Genomic DNA, 17588 nt, shown 5'->3' on the forward strand with positions numbered 1-17588 from the left:
CATTGCAGTCAAGGCGGGACAAATCTATTTTCGAAACATCTATTTCTGGTCATCGATTCGATCGTGTCTTGCTTATTCATTTCAACAAAACCGAGTCCCGGCTTCAAGGGTTTTTTTTGTTTTTTTTTTTGTTTTTCGATATTGTGAGCTCTCTGGTGGGGGGTCACGTTTGGTCGTCAATGTGTATACAAGGCGACGCGCCAAGTTTTATGGTAGTCCAGAAAGAGCCAAATATTTCGGGTGTGGCGTGTAGATTTACAGATGTTTCCCTGGTGCATTATCAGCGATTCAGGAGTGTCCCAACGATTCAGTTGGACTTTTGGTAACGGACGCAATCGAAACGTTATCAAGTTTCATTACTTTTTTTTTCTTATCCAAAAGGTCAACGACATTTTTACGACGGTAAAATTCAATCCTGTTAAAGAGTTTGTAGCGCACATTTAAGTCGAAGCCCAAAGTAAAAAAATAGATAAATAATTTACTTAAACTTAGGAAAAGCTTCTCGGTAAGGACGAGCAACAGAGCGAACCATAAGACTTCCGCTCTTTGTTCTCACTCCGTACGCTTTTTGCGTTATCAAAGACACGAGAAAACGCGAGCCTCACTTATCGTCTCACTACCTCTGGGTTTAAAACTTTAATTATTTTTTTTTTTTCTCTTGTTTTAATTTTTGATTTTAGGTGGGTTGAAATATATCTCTTGTCAAAGCTAACTGGACAAAGTAAGAGTTTAAAAAAGAAAGATGTTGCTAACGCGTCTTCGAAATCACGTAAACTAGGGGGGCAGGAATGCATGGATCAATACGCAGGCTCAAACCATTTGACGTCACCATCAATAACTTAAAAAAAAAAAAAAAAAAAAAAAAAACGAGAAAGGAACTTTTTTGTGTGTTCCAAATTTCACGAGTGACAATTTGGCAAATGGGTGAGTCGAACCAAAATAGCCAAAAACTATCCTATACATATTCTGCGTGTTTAATTAACGACGACAAGTGATACACCATGATCACATTTACCGACAAACGAAAGGAAAAATTTGGGGGGAAAAACAATTAAGGTAATTGATTCAACTTACAATTTAAAATTAACTAAGTTGTTACGTGATTTATTGCCTTTTTCCCGAAGATATCGTTCGATCGTTACTAATCGATGGAAAAGTAGCTGATAGACACTTGACTACTCGAGAGGATGCGTTGGCTGGATGCGTACACGACGGAGTAGAAAAGAGAACTGTTGGACCAATCCTTGTACGTACGTTGTATCCCCGTCGTTTCCTGCCTTGTGTGGGCGCTGTGAAGCAACAAGAATCCCTAGCCACTACCACCTTCAGGCCAAAAGGAGATATCTGCTAGAAATGGGTAGGTTACGTAGGTTTGTTATCAGGATTGAGGAGACGAGGAATTTTTCTAGGCTAGGCTGGGGAGTTTAAGAGTGTTAATGAGATAAGACACAAGGACATGGCAGAGAGACATATACTGCGAGATTTGTAACGATAAAGAGAAAGTCAAACATAAATAAATAAAAAAAACTTGAAATTAGTTTTCGATGGCGTCATGTCCGGCTGTTGAAACCAAACACATCAATAAATTGGCTCAAATCAGGTTGGTCCGATCGCTGACAGATGGCGGGTAACAACTTGCCGGACAACATAAACACAACTAAAAGCAGACGTCGACAAAAACAACAATATAAGTGGTTTTCTGTTTAGTTTTTTTATATTTCCTCTTGTGACTTCTCGCGACTCAGCTGTCTCCCACAGTGAATTCTGCGCTACCTCGATTGGATCTTGGAAATGTTTTGTCAATATTACAATTTCTTCGTCAGCCAAACCTCAATTACAAGTGTTCCACAGCACTAGATATGCAACACACCCAAACTTCTAGTAGCTCACCTTCATCTGGGAATACCCATAACCCGATAGCCACTAGGAAATCGAGGAGGTAACAAGGGAAGCTGTTGCAGAACTAAAAACAAATGTTAATTTGATGAATACTGATTACTTACAACAATATTGTTTTGCCCCCATGACATAATTATATTTATTACCTTGAGGTTTGTGATGCTGGGCTAGAAATTCCTGGATGTTTGGTGGGAATACATCTGTCGATTTCATAATAATTTTAGGTGGTATGCTTTGTGCGGAATAGCACTGAAGCAATAATATAGCATTAGTCCAAGCATCAATCCTAGGATCAAGGACCTCGCCACTAATGAGTTGTTTCTTCTTCTTCTGCAGGATTTTGAGGACTGTCACCCCATCTGCCGTCACCTGATCTAAATGACCACCACCTTCCAGCACTGCCTCAAATACACAATAGTAGGGTTCTTTGCAATCCGGTGAACAGCGTTCGGCCAGCAAATGAAGTGGCGTTTTTCCATCGCAATCAATGATCCTGGGATCGGCTCCATTGTCAATAAACAGTTGGATGACTTCTACGGCTATCATAAGCTCATCGTCGACGGGTTTTTCCAGAAATCTTTCGACTGCCATATGCAGTAAAGAGGTGAATCCATTACGTCGTTTTTCGATACGGAAATATCCACCGAGAACTTGGTTTAACCTTTCGCTTTCTCCGCGATCAGGATGGCGCAATTTAAATACTGTGGTTATCAAGGCATACGTCCTTTGCACGACTGAATTGCAGTTTTCTTGAATTTGAACGCTGATGGGATGGAGGATGAAACATCAAATTGGTCACAATCATCGAACCAAAATTGATAGCCGCTAGGAGATTGGTAAATGTCAATTCTTCTCGTCTTTCTGCGCTGTTGACTGGGATTCTTTCCAATCGAACTATTACGTCGGAAAACAGAAGAAAAACTTCGACGAAAATTTGTTAACACTTTGGAGAATCATTGCCGTTATAATTGTTCAAATGTTCTAGAATTAATAGACAAACGTTGATGAGTCGTATAGAACCATCGTCTGGAATGTGTTTGCCGTATTCCAGTAATGACTTCAAATGAAAATAGTTTGGCTTGGAATGCTCAATGTCCCTCTGGCCGAACGTTCGCAGTATAACGAGCAGAGCTTGAGCAAATGCCATTGATGGAGAGTCACGATACGTTAGATGTTCCCGAATTTCTTTCAGTTGCAGAGGCGCGGTCACTTCGATGACATCACCAATTGCTTTACGAGCAACGTCGCTCAAAGGATGAAGAATCTTTGGGATAGGTAAGCGTCCGTTAGCTATTGAATTCCGGAGCTCAAAAGCCTTTTCCCAACACTGAAGTCCCCGGACACAGATGGTGTGTTCTTCCCACACAACTTCTGAAAGCAGTTCCTTGATCACAAATGCTGCTCCCATCAATTCAAGAGCTATAATCTTCTCTGGTCGGGGCATGGAACTCGTTATAAAAGAATTGGTAACAAATTCGAACCAAGAAACGTCGTCGTAATCCAAGTCGATGAGGTATTCCATTAATTTGAGTACGCTGGTCTGGTTGGCAATGTCGCGAATAATTTCAGTATCAGATGATGGACAAACGAACGTTTGCGTGAACTCCTTGTCCTTCTCGGGTGGTCCAATAGAAAACATGTCCACATCCACTTTGGACCACGAAAACAAAGACATTTTCCTGATGTTTTTTGATCGTACATTTCCTTCAATGTTGATGTTGTCTTTGATTGTTTTGAGGAGGAAATCAATAATTTCAAATTGTCTTTCTTTGATGGCCACGTGCAATGGCGTATGCTCGTCTTCATCCTTTTCACTTAAATTCTTCAATATTGTTTCCTTGTCGCTGAAAAGATGACGAAGCTCTCCGATGGACCCGTTGCGCACAGCTTGAAAAATGCGATCTTTCACACTCGACGATTCCATTAGGACGATGATCAAAGTTAATCGCAATTACAGATCCAGACAATAAAACGAAATATTACAGATCACATTACGACTTGATTCTTTTTAAATTGGTAAGCTGCCCTAAAGCTATCAAGAGACACCTGCAAAAGAACTTACTTGAAATACCACAGGGTATGACCTTCTAATCTTCGAATGCAAGGTGTACGGATCTTTATACTACTGACGTCGGGAATGTTTCCTGTTTATCTGGAAAACTGTTCGTCATGCTCGCGATTATTTTATAGCCTCGTACTGTATCGATATTTTTTGGGTATTTCGTTATCGCTCACCTTTTGAAAGACGGGTTTCGGCCGCTAGATGCCGGCTTATCCTTCAGATTTTACCACCTGTTGACGGATTGTCTGTCCAAATTAGATTGCCTCAAAAGAATACTATTAACTTTATCTTACCATCCATGGCGATCTTGCATTCAGTCACGTGTTCAGTACCGGTCTTTAAATATTAAACGACAATACCAAATCACCGAAGGTAAGTCTCAAGATCTAACGTCAGTGTCTTTCTGCAATTTGTTCGTTTCCCACAAAAACAGTCGGTGGAATCCTAAGATATTGATTAACGAATAGGTTTGTAATATGTCTGTGTTGTACCTATATCTGTTTCTCCCTCAGTGGTTCGTAAGTGTTTTCCTTGTTCATTTAACTCACAATAAAGCAAAAGGAAATATAAAGTTATTGCCTTTCACTCCTTTTGTTTTTGAATTACAGCAGCCATATTGCGTCCTACGAATCGGTGTATCCATCATCAACATGGTTTATCTAAAGTTTCCACAATTCAACAGAATGGGGAAATGGTCGAGATAATCTCAAGTTTCTATTGTCTCCATTTTAATAACGGCCATCTTATTTTTAATAAAGGCTAACGTGATCTACTTTCTTTGAGGGCAACTGGTAGTTTTCACCTAAGAAACGCTGAGGTTAGAAATGACTGCATGAAAAGGAAAAGTGACTAAGGGATGGGTGTTTATGGCGGCCATATTTGCTTGTATTCTAGATCCTCTGATTGGTCAGAGGCTCAGAGCAAACTCCATCATGCGAGCAAGAATGGCAAACATTATTTGAGGAAAGGTAACATTTCAGTACAAAGTGTTAATTCTCCCACCCGAATTGATGTATAGTATTCCAACTACAAATTGTGAAAGGTAATTTTTCTGCTTAAACATATTTTAGTATTAAATAGGACATATTGTTCTGGGATTTGTATCATTGCCCTGTCTAACTCGTAACAAGCTTTTGTTTGGGGTCAACCATTCTGAAGTGTTGTTGAAACATTTAGTTTTATACTAATCAATGTTTCTGAACTTTTTATTTCATAGATGATCTGGTAGACAAGCCAAAAAAAGTTATGTCTGCAAACTGACTACTTCAAATCAGCAATTACAAATTGGTTTAATTGTTTATCCTTGGCTTTTGAATATCGACGAGGCTTAAAATGGCGGAAACAACGGATGCTCCTTGACATTTCTTAGTGTCTTATAAAACACAAGTAAGCTATTTTTTTCAGCATTTTGTTACTGTTCGGTCGAATCGGGCGTCGTCCTACAGTTCAGTGAGTCTGATTCAAATTCGTGAGGTAGACACACCGGAATGTAAGGAAACTTTCACTGTTTTAATAATTTCAAAGTCGTAAACGCAATATATCATTTTCGACACCTATATAGAATAGTTATGCCATATAGCCTCTAGGGCGCCAGCCCCAATAAACTGGTTAACACAAGACAGGTGAATATTTTTTTAAATATTTCATACAGGTTTTGCATTACTTGTTGCATAACCAGGATATGCATTTGTTGCCAATGTACAATTTTATTTAAGTAAATTTATGTAATCCAAATCTTTTTACGTGGAAAAGTATGTTATACTCTCCCGATTCACTCGAATGACAAACGTGTGTTTGTGTTTCTAATGGTAAAATGTTCAGACAGATTCTTTGTTGAGTCAACAATCGTAGTGAGTTTTCTTAAATTCTTAAAGAAGCCTTAGGTAAAATTTATTTCGATGTTTTTCTGCTATTCTCTTCAATTTTCTGTCGGTATTGCTTAAAGGTTTACGAGGCAAAATTTCATTAGATTATCAACACTATCAGAGTTTGCACAGAAGATTCTTACGACGAAATGCGTTAATCGTTCTAACTTTGCACTGGCCGAATTTTGAATCTTCATTGCAAGCTACTAACCACCGACAGTGATATGTCACGATCAAATTTAACGATAATCGAAAGATTCGACAAAATATTATAGCAATTGATTTAACTTACAATAAAAACAAATGGGTTGTTCAGTGCTTAATTGCTTTCGTCCTGATGATATCTTTCGATCGTTACTAATCGATGGAAAAGAAGCTGATAGTTAGCTGACACTAACTCTGACTAGTCTAGAGGATGCGTTGACCGGAGGCGTACACGACGGAGTAGGACAGAGAACTGTTGGAAAATTCATTGTATGTCGTGTCCCCGTGGTTTCCTGACTTGCGCTGGTGCCGTGAAGCAACAAGAATCCCGAGCAAGTAACACCTTCAGGGCAAAAGAAGATATCTGCTAAAAATGCGTAGGTTACGTAGGTTTGTTGTGAGGACTGAGGAGAGGAGGAATTTTTCTAGGGTTGACTGGGGAGTTTAAGAGTCTTAACAAGATATGAAAAGATACAAGGACATGACAGAGAGACATACTGCGAGATTTGTAACAATAAAGGGAGAGTCAAACATAAATAAATGAAAAAAAGCTGAAATTAGTTTTTGATGGCGTTATGTGCGGCTGTTGAAAAAAAAAAAAATGAACGAAAAACTGATAGGTGGCTTGTTTTGACTTGCCGGACAACGCAAACCCAATTCAAAGCAGACGTCGAGAAAAACAATAATATAATTAGTTTTTTTTTCTTTATTTTATTATTTCCTCTAGTGACTTATCGTGACCTCAGCTGTCCCCCACAGTGAATACTGCGCTACCTTGAATGGATCTTGGAACTGTTTTGTCAATATCACCATTTCTTCATTAGCCAAACATCAATTACAAGTGTTTTACAGCACTAGATATGCCAAACCCCCAAAAACTTCCAGTAGCACACTGCCTTCATCTGGGAAAACCCGCAACCCGGTAGCCACTAGGAAATCGCGGAGGTAACAAGGGAAGCTGCTGCAGAACTAAAAACAAATGTTAATTTGATAAATACTAATTACTGACTGCCAAATTGTTTTGCACCATGATAGAATTATATTTATTACCTAGAGGTTTGTGATGCTGGGCTAGAAATTCTTGGATGTTTGGTGGGAATACATCTGTCGATTTCATAATGATTTTGGGTGGTATGCTTTGTGCGGAATAGCACTGAAGCAATAAAATAGCATTAGTCCAAGCATCAATCCTAGGATCAAGGACCTCGCCACTAATGAGTTGTTTCTTCTTCTCCTGAAGGATTTTGAGGACTGTAACCCCATCCGCAGTCACCTGATCTAAATGACCACCACCTTCCAGCACTGCCTCAAATACACTATAGTATGGTTCTTTGCAATCCGGGGAGCAGCGTTCGGCCAGCAAGTGAAGTGGCGTTTTGCCATCGCAATCAATGATCCTGGGATCGGCTCCATTGTCAATAAACAGTTGGATGACTTCTACGGCTATCATAAGCTCATCGTCGATGCTCGTTTCCAGAAACTTTTCGACTGCCATATGCAGAAAAGAGGTGAATCCTTTACGTCGTTTTTCGATACGGAAGTATCCGCCGAGAACTTGGTTTAACCTTTCGATTTCTCCGCGGTCAGGACGGTGCAATTTAAATACTGTGATTATCAAGGCATAGGTCCTTTGAACGACTGAGTAGCAGTTATCTTGAATTTGAATGCTGATTGGTGGAGGATGAAACATCAATTTGGTCACAATTATCGAACCAAATTTGATAGCCGCTAGGAGATTGGTAAATGTCAATTCTTCTCGTCTTTCTGTGCTGTTGGCTGGGATTTTTTCCAGTCGAACTATTACGTCGGAATACAAAAGAAAAGCTTCCACGAAAATTTGTAAACACTTTGGAGAATCATTGCCGTTATAATTGTTCAAATGTTCTAAAATTAATAGACAAACGTTGATGAGTCGAATAGAACCATCGTCTGGAATGTGTTTGCCGTATTCCAGTAATGTCTTCAAATGAAAATAGTTTGGCTTGGAATGCTCAATGTCCCTCTGGCCGAACGTTCGCAGTATAACGAGCAGAGCTTGAGCAAATGCCATTGATGGAGAGTCACGATACGTTAAATGTTCCTGCATTTCTTTCAGTTGCAGAGGCACGGTCCCTTCGATGACATCGCCAATTGCTTTACGAGCAACGTCGCTCAAAGGTTGAAGAATCTTTGGGATAGGTAAGCGTCCGTTGGTTATTGAATTCCGGAGCTCAAAAGCCTTTTCCCAACACTGAAGTCCCCGGACACAGATGGTGTGTTCTTCCCACACAATTTCTGAAAGCAGTTCCTTGATCACAAATGCTGCTCCCATCAATTCAAGAGCTATAATCTTCTCTGGTCGGGGCATGGAACTCGTTATAAAAGAATTTGTAACAAATTCGAACCAAGAAACGTCGTCGTAATCCAAGTCGATGAGGTATTCCATTAATTTGAGTACGCTGATCTGGTTTGCAATGTCACGAATAATTTCAGTATCAGATGATGGACAAACGAACGTTTGCGTGAACTCCTTGTCCTTCTCGGGTGGCCCAATAGAAAACATGTCTACATCGACTTTGGACCACGAAAACAAAGACATTTTTCTGATGTTTTGTGATCGCACATTTCCTTCGATGTTGATGTTGTCTTTGATTGTTTTGACGAGGAAATCAATAATTTCAAATTGTTTTTCTTTGATGGCCACGAGTAATGGTGTACGCTCGTCGTCATCTTTTTCACTTAAATTCGCCAATATTGTTTCCTTGTCGCTGAAAAGTTGACGAAGCTCTTCGATAGATCCGTTGCGCACAGCTTGAAAAATGCGATCTTTCACACTCGGCGAATCCATTTGGTCGATGGTCAAAAGGAATCAGAATGACAGATTCAGACGGTAATACGAAATATATCAAGTCGCATTAAAGGTTTGATTCTTTTTTAAATTGATAAAGCTGAAACTCCAAAGCTAGCAACAGACACCTGCGAAATGAACTTACTTCTTATACCAGAGGGTAAAACCTACTATTACACCTAAGGAAAGGTGTACAGATATTTATACCGACATTGGGGACGTTTCTGTTTATCTGGAAAATTATCCGTTTGTCATACTCGCGATTATTTGGTGGCTTTTTCCTGTATCGATTTCTTCCATGTGTTTGTTCATCGGTTACCTTCTGAAAGCCTTGTTTCGGCCGCTAGATGCCGACTCAACCTTCTAATTTTGCAACCTGTTGACGGCGGGTCTGTCCAGTCACAAACGTTACCCTTAGTAATTTAATCTTACTGTGTTCTCATTGGGTCACATTGTTTTACCTTTTTTAAGGGACATATGTGTGTGGCATGGACTACTAAAACTTAAGGACGGGATTCTTTCCCTATCTCGCCATGTTAAAGCGTGTAGGGTAGGCTGCTTTTCCATGAAAAAAATTTAAAATATAGCAGCTTTTAAAGACGATTCTAACCACATAATTTTTTCTTTATAAAACGCATAATTTAAGGAGATATTGCGATTTTAATTCTAGAAGGAGGGGAAAAGGGCGGGTTACCGATGCCAACCGAAATCGCAAGTTCTTGCTGGTTGACAACTGAACTCGAAACTGTAAGAAAGAAAAATGCAATGAGCTAAGATTTTTGGCCCCTAGATGGCAACGGCGACCCTCCCTTTTCCCTATTTTCTGGTAGAAAAATAATTAGTATCTCATAAATGGTGACCTTGCATTCAGTCGCGTGTGTAATCGGGCGCAGTACCGAATCTTAATTGTTAAACGGCAATTCAAAGTCACCAAAGGAAAGTCACAGGAATACCCGTTAATGTCAACCGGCGATTAGTTCGTTCCCCATATAGACGGTCAGTGGAATCGTTTATAAATTGTCTGTGATGCGACTATCTGTGGAGTTCATAAAGATTCGTAAGTGCTTTCCTTTATCAGAATATTTTGGTTCTAAAAATAAAATAAAACAAAATGAAATGAGAAAGTTATTCCTTTTCACCTCCTTTTGTTTTCGAATAACACCTGCCATATTTAGTACTATACAGTTTCGTTCTGGAAATCGGTGTACCAGTCATCAACACGATTTATCTAAAATTTCCATGATTCAACAGTGAGTGGAAAAGTGTCAATAATCATCTCCATTTCAACACAGGCAATCTTATTTTTTAAATAAAAGCTGGTGTGATTCCTTAGAGGGCACATGGTAGTTGTCATCTAAGTAACGCTGGGGTTAGAAATGAGATCATGAAAAGAATAGGAAAAGTGACTGAGGGCTGGGTGTTCATGGCGGACATATTTGTTTGAATTCCGGATCTGTGATTGGTCAGAGCAAACTCCATCAAGCGAGCAAGATGGGCAAATGTTATTTGAGGAAAGGTGACATTTCAGCACGAGACAAAAGTTCGATTGTAAACCTTTATGTAAGTGAAACGGATTGTAAAACAACTAGATGAGAGCAAGGAGCCCACGGAAAGGAAATAATAACAATAGAGTTGTTTTAATATTTTATTGTGTCGAGTAGAAAACAAAAATGGAGAAAAGTTCCCCAAAGTAAGCTCAGGGGTCGTCAAACCGTTGACGATATTTTACGATGTTAATTCTCCCACCCGAATTGTGTCCAGTATTTAAACTACAAATTGTGAGAGGTGAGTTTTCTGCTTAAACATGTTTTGGTATTAAAAAAAATATATTGCACTTGGATGTGTAGCATCATTTCACTGTCTAGGTTGCAAGCTTTTGTTTGGGGTCAACCATTCTGATGTGTTGTTGGAACATTTATGGTTATACTAATCAACATTTTTGAACTTGTTATTTCACAGATGTTTTAGAAGACAAACCAAGAAAGGTGATGTCTGCAAACTGAATATTTCAAATCAGCAATTACAAATTGGCCTCTGTTGTTTATCTTTTGCTTTTAAAAATTGAAGAGACTATAAAAATGCCGGAAACAACGGATGCTACTCGACTTTCTCAGTGTCTTACAATATGCAAGTAAGCTTTTTTTTTTACAGCCTTTTGTAACTGTTCAGTCGAATCGGGCTTCGTCCTACAGTTCAGTGATTCTGAGTCAAATTCGTGAGGTAGACACACCGGAATGGAAGGAAACTTTCACAGTTTTAATAATTTCAAAGTCGTAAACGCAATATAACATTTTCGACACCTACATGGAATAGTTATGCCATAGCCGTTAGGGCGCCATTTCCAATAAACTGGTTTAAACGAGACAGGTGATTTCTTTTTTTTATATTTCATACAGGTTTTGCCCTACTTGTTGCATAACCAGGATATGCATTTGTGGCCGATGTACAACTTTTTTTTTGTAAATTTAGGTAATCCAAATCTTTATACGTGGAAAAGTATGTTTTATTCTCCCGATTCACTCGAATGACAAACGTGTTTTTATGTTTCTAATGGCAAATATTCATACAGATTCTCTGTTGAGTCAACAATCGTAGCGAGTTTTCTTAAAGAAGCCTTAGGTTAAAATTTTTTGATTGTTTTTCTGTTATTCTCTTCATTTTTCTGGCGGTATTAGATAAAGGTTTACGAGACAAATTTTCATTACATACGTGACGCTATCCGAAGAAGCACAGAAGGTTCTTACGACGAAATGCATTCATCGTTTTGACTTTGCACTGACCGAATTTCGAATCTTCATTACAAGACATAATATCCTAATTTCCATCAACGTACTCGAAAAAAAAAAAGGGAAGCTCACGGACTGTTACTAGAAAGTTAAGCCTTACTGTTTTTTTCTTAAGTTTTTTTTTTTTTCTTCAGACAAACCTTTTTTGGATAAAACGTAACTTTTTTTGTGAATGCAGAAAAACAGGTTTTAAAAAAATTTCTCCGGTATACAACTACCGAAAGCAAAAATGTTCGAAAATGGTGACTATTACTTGCATTTGTCTAACACAAGTCAATTTAGAAACTTTATAGTTAATTCATGTGAAACTTAATGCCGAAATTGACGCCCATTTCCTAGTTTTCCATATTTTCGAAATCAATTTTACTCTTTTAACCATGTGTAAGAGCAATCCGAGATCCAGTCATCCCCTTTGGCAAGCTAAATATTTTCCATTGAGTCAGATTTTTTATTTACTTAACTTTTGCACATCAATCGAAAGCTTCAGTACCTTGTGCTACAGGCGTCTGTTGGATCCCAATCTAGTTAATTAACTTTTCCTATAAAACAATTTTTAAAAATGTGAAATTAACAAGTAAATGTAAAGCAGAGACAACAAAGTATCAAAATCGACTGATGGGCAAGTTATCAAATTAGTGGTAAAAAAAAACTCGTTCAAGAACCTAAAATTTAATTCCAGGCCATGTAACCGGTTCAAAGCTTTTGTTGTTTTGCATTATTCAAATGTTTGTGTCGAATAGTCAAAATTTGCTTAAAAGTAGGCCACACATTCCTGAGCGACGCTCTTACATCCGCCATGATTGCACTCGATAGCCAATAACCCCCCTAACTTTCTTCTTTGTTTAATTTTATACGTCTAATTCATGTGTGACTCAGCATTCATTGAGCCGCCAGTGTTTCCACGAATGGATATCACTATTTCGTCTAATATCATAATCAGCGTTCCGTGACACGAATTCTGCTCCCCTTAGAGAGAAATCTATGCAAATGAGGCTAGACAGCAACAACCAAGAATATTAAAATCTATCTTGTATTGGAAACAATTGCGTCACATTGCTCGCCAGAAGTGAAAATAGTCGTCCCATTTTCATCTTCCTTTTACATCCGAGTGATTTCTTTCCATTCTCTTTTGTGTCGCACTTAGGAGCAAAGCTCCTCCGCTATCGGAGAAGCAAATAACCTACAACTTTCTGCAAACTAAATAGTGGACAAAACTCTGGTTATATACAACAACTGACCGAGTCGACAATTTTAAGAGAAACAACACATGCAAAATAGGATGACAACTTCGCAATTTTGAGTTTGGGCGATATTTTTTACAGACGTTTCTTCTGCGTGTCGTTTGATTTTTCTTTGCCGTTCGATTGATAAAGGCCGTTCTGTCCAATGTAACAAGCATTTGTTGTGTTGCTCATAATATTGCTGATTATTTTTCCAACTCTACGGCCTTCCTTGTCATTGGTTTTACCGTTGACAACGTTGGCTTTCCCGTTAGTTGTTGCAGCCTTCTCGTCATCATCTCTGTTGATTACGGGCAGTCGACGACGTTTGATGTAAGCCTTAAAAAAACAAAGTACGTTTTAATTTTTTTTTAAATTCAATTAAAAATTATTGTGTCTTTACTTGGATGTAGAAGTTGGAGAAGAGGCTCAAAAACATGAGCGCATTGAAGCACATGGCGTAAGCCAAAAGTTTGGGGTAGTTGCAGTCGATAAAGAAAAGTTGAGCCGAATGCAAAAAGACGATCACAAATTGGATCATTTGCATAGTGGTCAAATACTTTTTCCACCACAAGTACTTTTGATACTTGGGTCCCATTGATGAGAACAAGTAATAAGTGTACATGATGATGTGGACAAAAGTGTTGAGCATTCCGAAGAATGTTCCGTGACCACCAGGAGCGAACTTAACGCCCCACCAACAAACGGCTGGCATAATGCTGTGGTGAATGACGTGCAAATTGGTGATTTGATCAAACTTTTTGCGCAAAACGAAGAAAACAGTGTCGAGGAACTCGGTGAACTTGCAGAAATAGTACCACCAAACCATGTGAGCGACAATCACCTCATCTGGGTCATCGGAGTAATCGACCGGCTGACAACGGAGACTGTAGCGGTACAACCAAGCGTGCACTAAACCCTAAAAATAGACGAGATGGGTAATTTCTCTTTTATTCCACTTGTGCCAATTTTGGGTTGGCGAGGTTGAATCGTACCTTGTACACTAAGTAGATGCTTGCAAGTACTTGAATGATGTTATGAGCGATGATTGCACCACGAAGTTCGAAAGGTTTCCGATCGCGCATCAATTTCGGGCCCAGGAATTTGACGAAGTAGATGTAACACGAGCACATGATTAGAGTTGGGAATGGCGAACCCATAAACAGCCATCCGTCTAACCTAGGATCTTAAAAAAAAATTTTATGTATGATAATTTTTCTTAAATCAATTCAGTCTCAAAGTGCAGCAAAATTAATTCTAATTGATTTCATTTCCGTTACAGGCTTTTTTTCCATCCGGAAGAAAAAGGGTGTTGTACAAAAAAAATCACCTACCTCTTCTGTTGATCATTATGTCATTGTAACCGTCCACGAAATTCTTCAGGGCGGCACTCATTTCTGCTGGTATCTAATTGGGAGGAAAATTTTTTGGTGAAAGACATGTCTACGGAAAATTCGATGAAAATATGTCGAGAAAACTTAAAAGTTGAAAAAGTAAAGATTCGATGTTAACGCAATACATTACGATACAGTACACTCACTTTAGTCCTCAAACGCGTGTGATCCGCGATGCCAACTGAATCAAACGGGTCCTTTTCCTATTCTTTATATATAGGCCAGCCCAGGGCATGCAACCTCAATAAAAAAACATTTTTTTTTTCTAACCAGTTTTCAGAGTTTTCCCAACCCCATAGGAAGCACCTAAATCAAACTCGTTTAGAAATGAAAGCCAATATAATTCCCTAACTCATGCAAACAGAAACACGTTTTTCTTTTTATTATTGTTTTATTCTTATCCGCTTTGTTACGCGCAAATCCTGCAATCAATGCTAGAAAGTTAACCAGTTTGGTTTTTTACTCTTCGATTCCAGATGAACCCTTTACACGTTATTCTAACGGGTTCTCAGTTTTGCGTTAACTTAACAACTACCAGAAAATGTTTTCTTCTTGTTCTTTATTTTGGCAAACGAAGTCACACCCGAAAACATAATTTTTAAATCCTTTGATTAAAAGAAGACGCAACAGCTGTGATGGTGTAGTATTTGTTTCATTCGATTTTTGCGCAAGTTAATTTTTCCGGTTTCTTCTTAACCAGGGCAACCAGTCGCCGTGTAGACACAAATGTGTGTCATCCATCACGGTGGCCACCAGAAGCAGTAGAAGGACTATGTCGCTGATGAACAAAGACCAATTTCAGAAACTAAATGCCCTACTTGAATGTTGAGTTCTACCGTTACCAACGAAAATTATGTAACTAGGTACTTTTCAGATAACTAAATAACAACAACGGATTGAAAACCCATTGAATGAAGAAAAACCGGGGCATTTCGAGTGCGAATCATAAATCAACAAGGAAACCAAGAGGTTTGACATCCAAATGGATTAATGCAACCCCAAGAATGTCATCCCCTGGAACAGGATTGCTCAGTTTCACCTAAAAAATGGTTGAAGTTTGGAGCCTTTCTATGGGACTGGATTACGGAAATGATTTGGATGCATAATTTCGAGTGAGGAAAAAAACAGTTTTGCATATCCCGGACGAATGCAAAATAGATAATGCCAAAATTATCGAGTCCAGACTGAAAAAGTTTCGTAAATCAGTTGCCAACGGTACAGCATTTTCTGAATTTGGCCAATAACCCACTTTTTTCTAAAAATGGAACTGACAATTCAGTATTTCTTAACTACAGCAACATCTCTGATCGTGCACGTGTTTTTCGAAAAAATTTACTCTCGTCTCATCGATCTGCGATGCAAACCGACAATGACGTGAATTTCGAGACAAATCGATCAAATCTACAATGGAGACTTTAACGAACGATGATCTCGGAAATGCCAATGTTGCCCGTCACATTTCCCGTCTGGAATGGTGAAAAAAAAAAAAAAAATCAATACTTACCTGAGCATGTTGGAAAACACCAGAGAGTCAATCTAGAACGTGACCGGGAATAGGCCGAGATCCTTTCACGTCTTATTAACACAATCAGCTGAATGTGGAAAAAGAATTCGAGTGATTTTCGCCAGAGTTCTACAAGGTTCGACAATAGCCCATCTTCATGCTAAGCTTTTCCTGCAGCTGGAAAAGGAAAATTATTCAGCTGACATCTTTTGCAGATTATTGCAGCTCACTGTCGACGAATTCAATCGACCACCAACTGATTTCATCAATCAAAACCGGCAAAACTACTGCTGGCAAAAGGGATGAGAACATTTGTAATGTGATGAAACATATTTCTAGTGGAAAATCTGATGAGAAAGAGTACCTGTCAAAAAGAGCCTGTAGATGTGTTGGAGAAACTGACTGAAGATGTGCGGAATCGACTGATGCAGAGAAAGACTCGTTGTTCAACTTGGCCAGACATCGAGGAAGTTAAACCAGAAACCGAGTCCAGCATTAGCGATGAAGATAGCGAAGAAGAATCTGATGAAGAATTGTCGGAATCAAAAGGCACCGGGAACTGGATGGAGAAAAAAAGGTCACTGGGTAGAAGAACGGACGAAGCAGATTGCAGCAATTCACCTTTACATTACCGACCTTCCTCAGTGGATTACCTTCCAGAAGAGAGGCCCATTTCTGAGCATCTGAAGAAATATCGTGATCGTGTTCTTGTTCTTCAAATAAACGAGTCACATCCAGAGGCGAACGAACCAATCTGTCCCGGATTTTTAAGTTGCATATTGTCTGCTCTTTACAATTGTTTAAACCAGAAAGACCGTAATGCTGAGAAACTAGAATAGTGCAAGCCCAACCCTGGTGAAATGAAAGAAAATATTTATGATATTGCTACCAGTCACACCGACGAAGAGATAAAAATTGGACGAGAGAACTTCATTTCGATTATCGAAGCCTATACGAACCTCATGGACTTGGAGTTGGCCAGGAAAGCTCCTGCACTTGGAAGGAATCAAGTCAGAGATTGCATGCTGTACTTCATTTTAACCACAACTGTGATTCTTTGCAAGATCCATCGTTAGAGCAAGTTTACATGGATTTAGCATCATTCTGCGATGATACCGTTTCTTTTACCAGTTTACGTGAGGATTTTTAAAATTTTGGTCGATGTTTTCGATAAGTACTGTGAGATGGAACTGGACAAGCATGCTATTTGGTCTTCAATTCAAATGTTTTCATCTTTCAAAATGTCATACCTTTCTTTACGTTTGTTTTGTCTTTTGTGAAAAGAATGGGGTTTGCTGAATTGTCGCTATCAAAATTAATTATTTATAAAGTGCTTGTTGACATTGACGCCGAGTTCAGTTTCGAACAACATTTGCTAATGAATAGAAAAAAAGAATCGTAAGGTTTAAAACAAACAAGTGCAAAAACTAGTTCCTGTTCCCCCGTTCCTGGAAAAGAAGCTCTTGAACTAAGGAGGTAGGGAGGGTACGGTATGATGCCAACAAAACCTTTTGTAGTTCATTTAGTTGCCCTTCCCTCAGGAAAAATCTAGCAAAAAGGAAAAAACATTTAAATTGGCAACTGTAATTTGTTCTCAGTAAGCCAACAACAAATGTTTCTTTTTTGTTATACACAAACTTGCAAAGAGGTAGGCAACTAAAAAAAAAAATTAAAATGTGGGTAAGATGGAGAGGGATGGTAAGAAAATTTCTCATTTAGTCTGCAGTGCAGTCTGGACTTCCATTGTTCCTTTTCCCTTTAGATATTTGTTAAGACAACGTTGCATGGGAGATGGAATTTCATTACGTGCCCAGTGTGAATAGAGTG

The 17588-nt window shown here is 38.8% G+C and overlaps 4 protein-coding genes and 2 long non-coding RNA genes across 9 annotated transcripts; 2 read left to right on the forward strand and 4 right to left on the reverse strand.

The window, feature by feature from the left end:
• Positions 1-1088: 1088 nt before the first annotated feature.
• LOC116920228 (protein fem-1 homolog A) lies at positions 1089-2685 on the reverse strand. The gene is made up of 2 exons (XM_045173101.1): positions 2046-2685; positions 1089-1963 (listed from the first exon to the last, which is right to left on the reverse strand). The coding sequence occupies exons 1-2, from the start codon at positions 2488-2490 to the stop codon at positions 1893-1895; spliced, it is 516 nt and encodes a 171-aa protein (XP_045029036.1). The 5' UTR covers positions 2491-2685; the 3' UTR covers positions 1089-1892.
• LOC123471548 lies at positions 1089-6061 on the reverse strand. The gene is made up of 3 exons (XM_045173100.1): positions 4255-6061; positions 4135-4191; positions 1089-4059 (listed from the first exon to the last, which is right to left on the reverse strand). Exon 3 carries the CDS (start codon positions 3821-3823, stop codon positions 2837-2839), a length of 987 nt encoding a protein of 328 aa, XP_045029035.1. The 5' UTR covers positions 3824-4059; positions 4135-4191; positions 4255-6061; the 3' UTR covers positions 1089-2836.
• A 551-nt stretch (positions 6062-6612) lies between these two features.
• Positions 6613-9045, reverse strand: LOC116920229 (protein fem-1 homolog A-A-like). The gene is made up of 2 exons (XM_032926377.2): positions 7081-9045; positions 6613-6999 (listed from the first exon to the last, which is right to left on the reverse strand). Exons 1-2 carry the CDS (start codon positions 8855-8857, stop codon positions 6929-6931), a joined length of 1848 nt encoding a protein of 615 aa, XP_032782268.2. The 5' UTR covers positions 8858-9045; the 3' UTR covers positions 6613-6928.
• Positions 9046-9714: 669 nt separating this feature from the next.
• LOC116920483 lies at positions 9715-11443 on the forward strand. Of its 3 annotated transcripts, XR_006646240.1 has the most exons (4): positions 9923-10417; positions 10519-10642; positions 10817-10988; positions 11254-11443. It is a non-coding gene; the product is annotated as an uncharacterized LOC116920483 (long non-coding RNA). The 3 variants fall into 3 exon arrangements; XR_006646238.1 differs by lacking the exons at positions 9923-10417; positions 10519-10642 and adding an exon at positions 9715-9914; XR_006646239.1 differs by having other exon boundaries at positions 9927-10642.
• Positions 11444-12655: 1212 nt separating this feature from the next.
• LOC116920302 (elongation of very long chain fatty acids protein) lies at positions 12656-14527 on the reverse strand. The gene is made up of 5 exons (XM_032926498.2): positions 14404-14527; positions 14198-14270; positions 13859-14049; positions 13267-13782; positions 12656-13202 (listed from the first exon to the last, which is right to left on the reverse strand). Exons 2-5 carry the CDS (start codon positions 14256-14258, stop codon positions 12960-12962), a joined length of 1011 nt encoding a protein of 336 aa, XP_032782389.2. The 5' UTR covers positions 14259-14270; positions 14404-14527; the 3' UTR covers positions 12656-12959.
• A 117-nt stretch (positions 14528-14644) lies between these two features.
• LOC116920489 lies at positions 14645-15780 on the forward strand. Of its 2 annotated transcripts, none has more exons than XR_006646242.1 (2): positions 14645-15472; positions 15537-15780. It is a non-coding gene; the product is annotated as an uncharacterized LOC116920489 (long non-coding RNA). The 2 variants fall into 2 exon arrangements; XR_006646241.1 differs by having other exon boundaries at positions 15553-15780.
• Positions 15781-17588: the final 1808 nt, after the last annotated feature.

Source organism: Daphnia magna, linkage group LG4, assembly GCF_020631705.1.
Source record: "Daphnia magna isolate NIES linkage group LG4, ASM2063170v1.1, whole genome shotgun sequence".
NCBI lineage: Eukaryota > Metazoa > Arthropoda > Branchiopoda > Diplostraca > Daphniidae > Daphnia > Daphnia magna.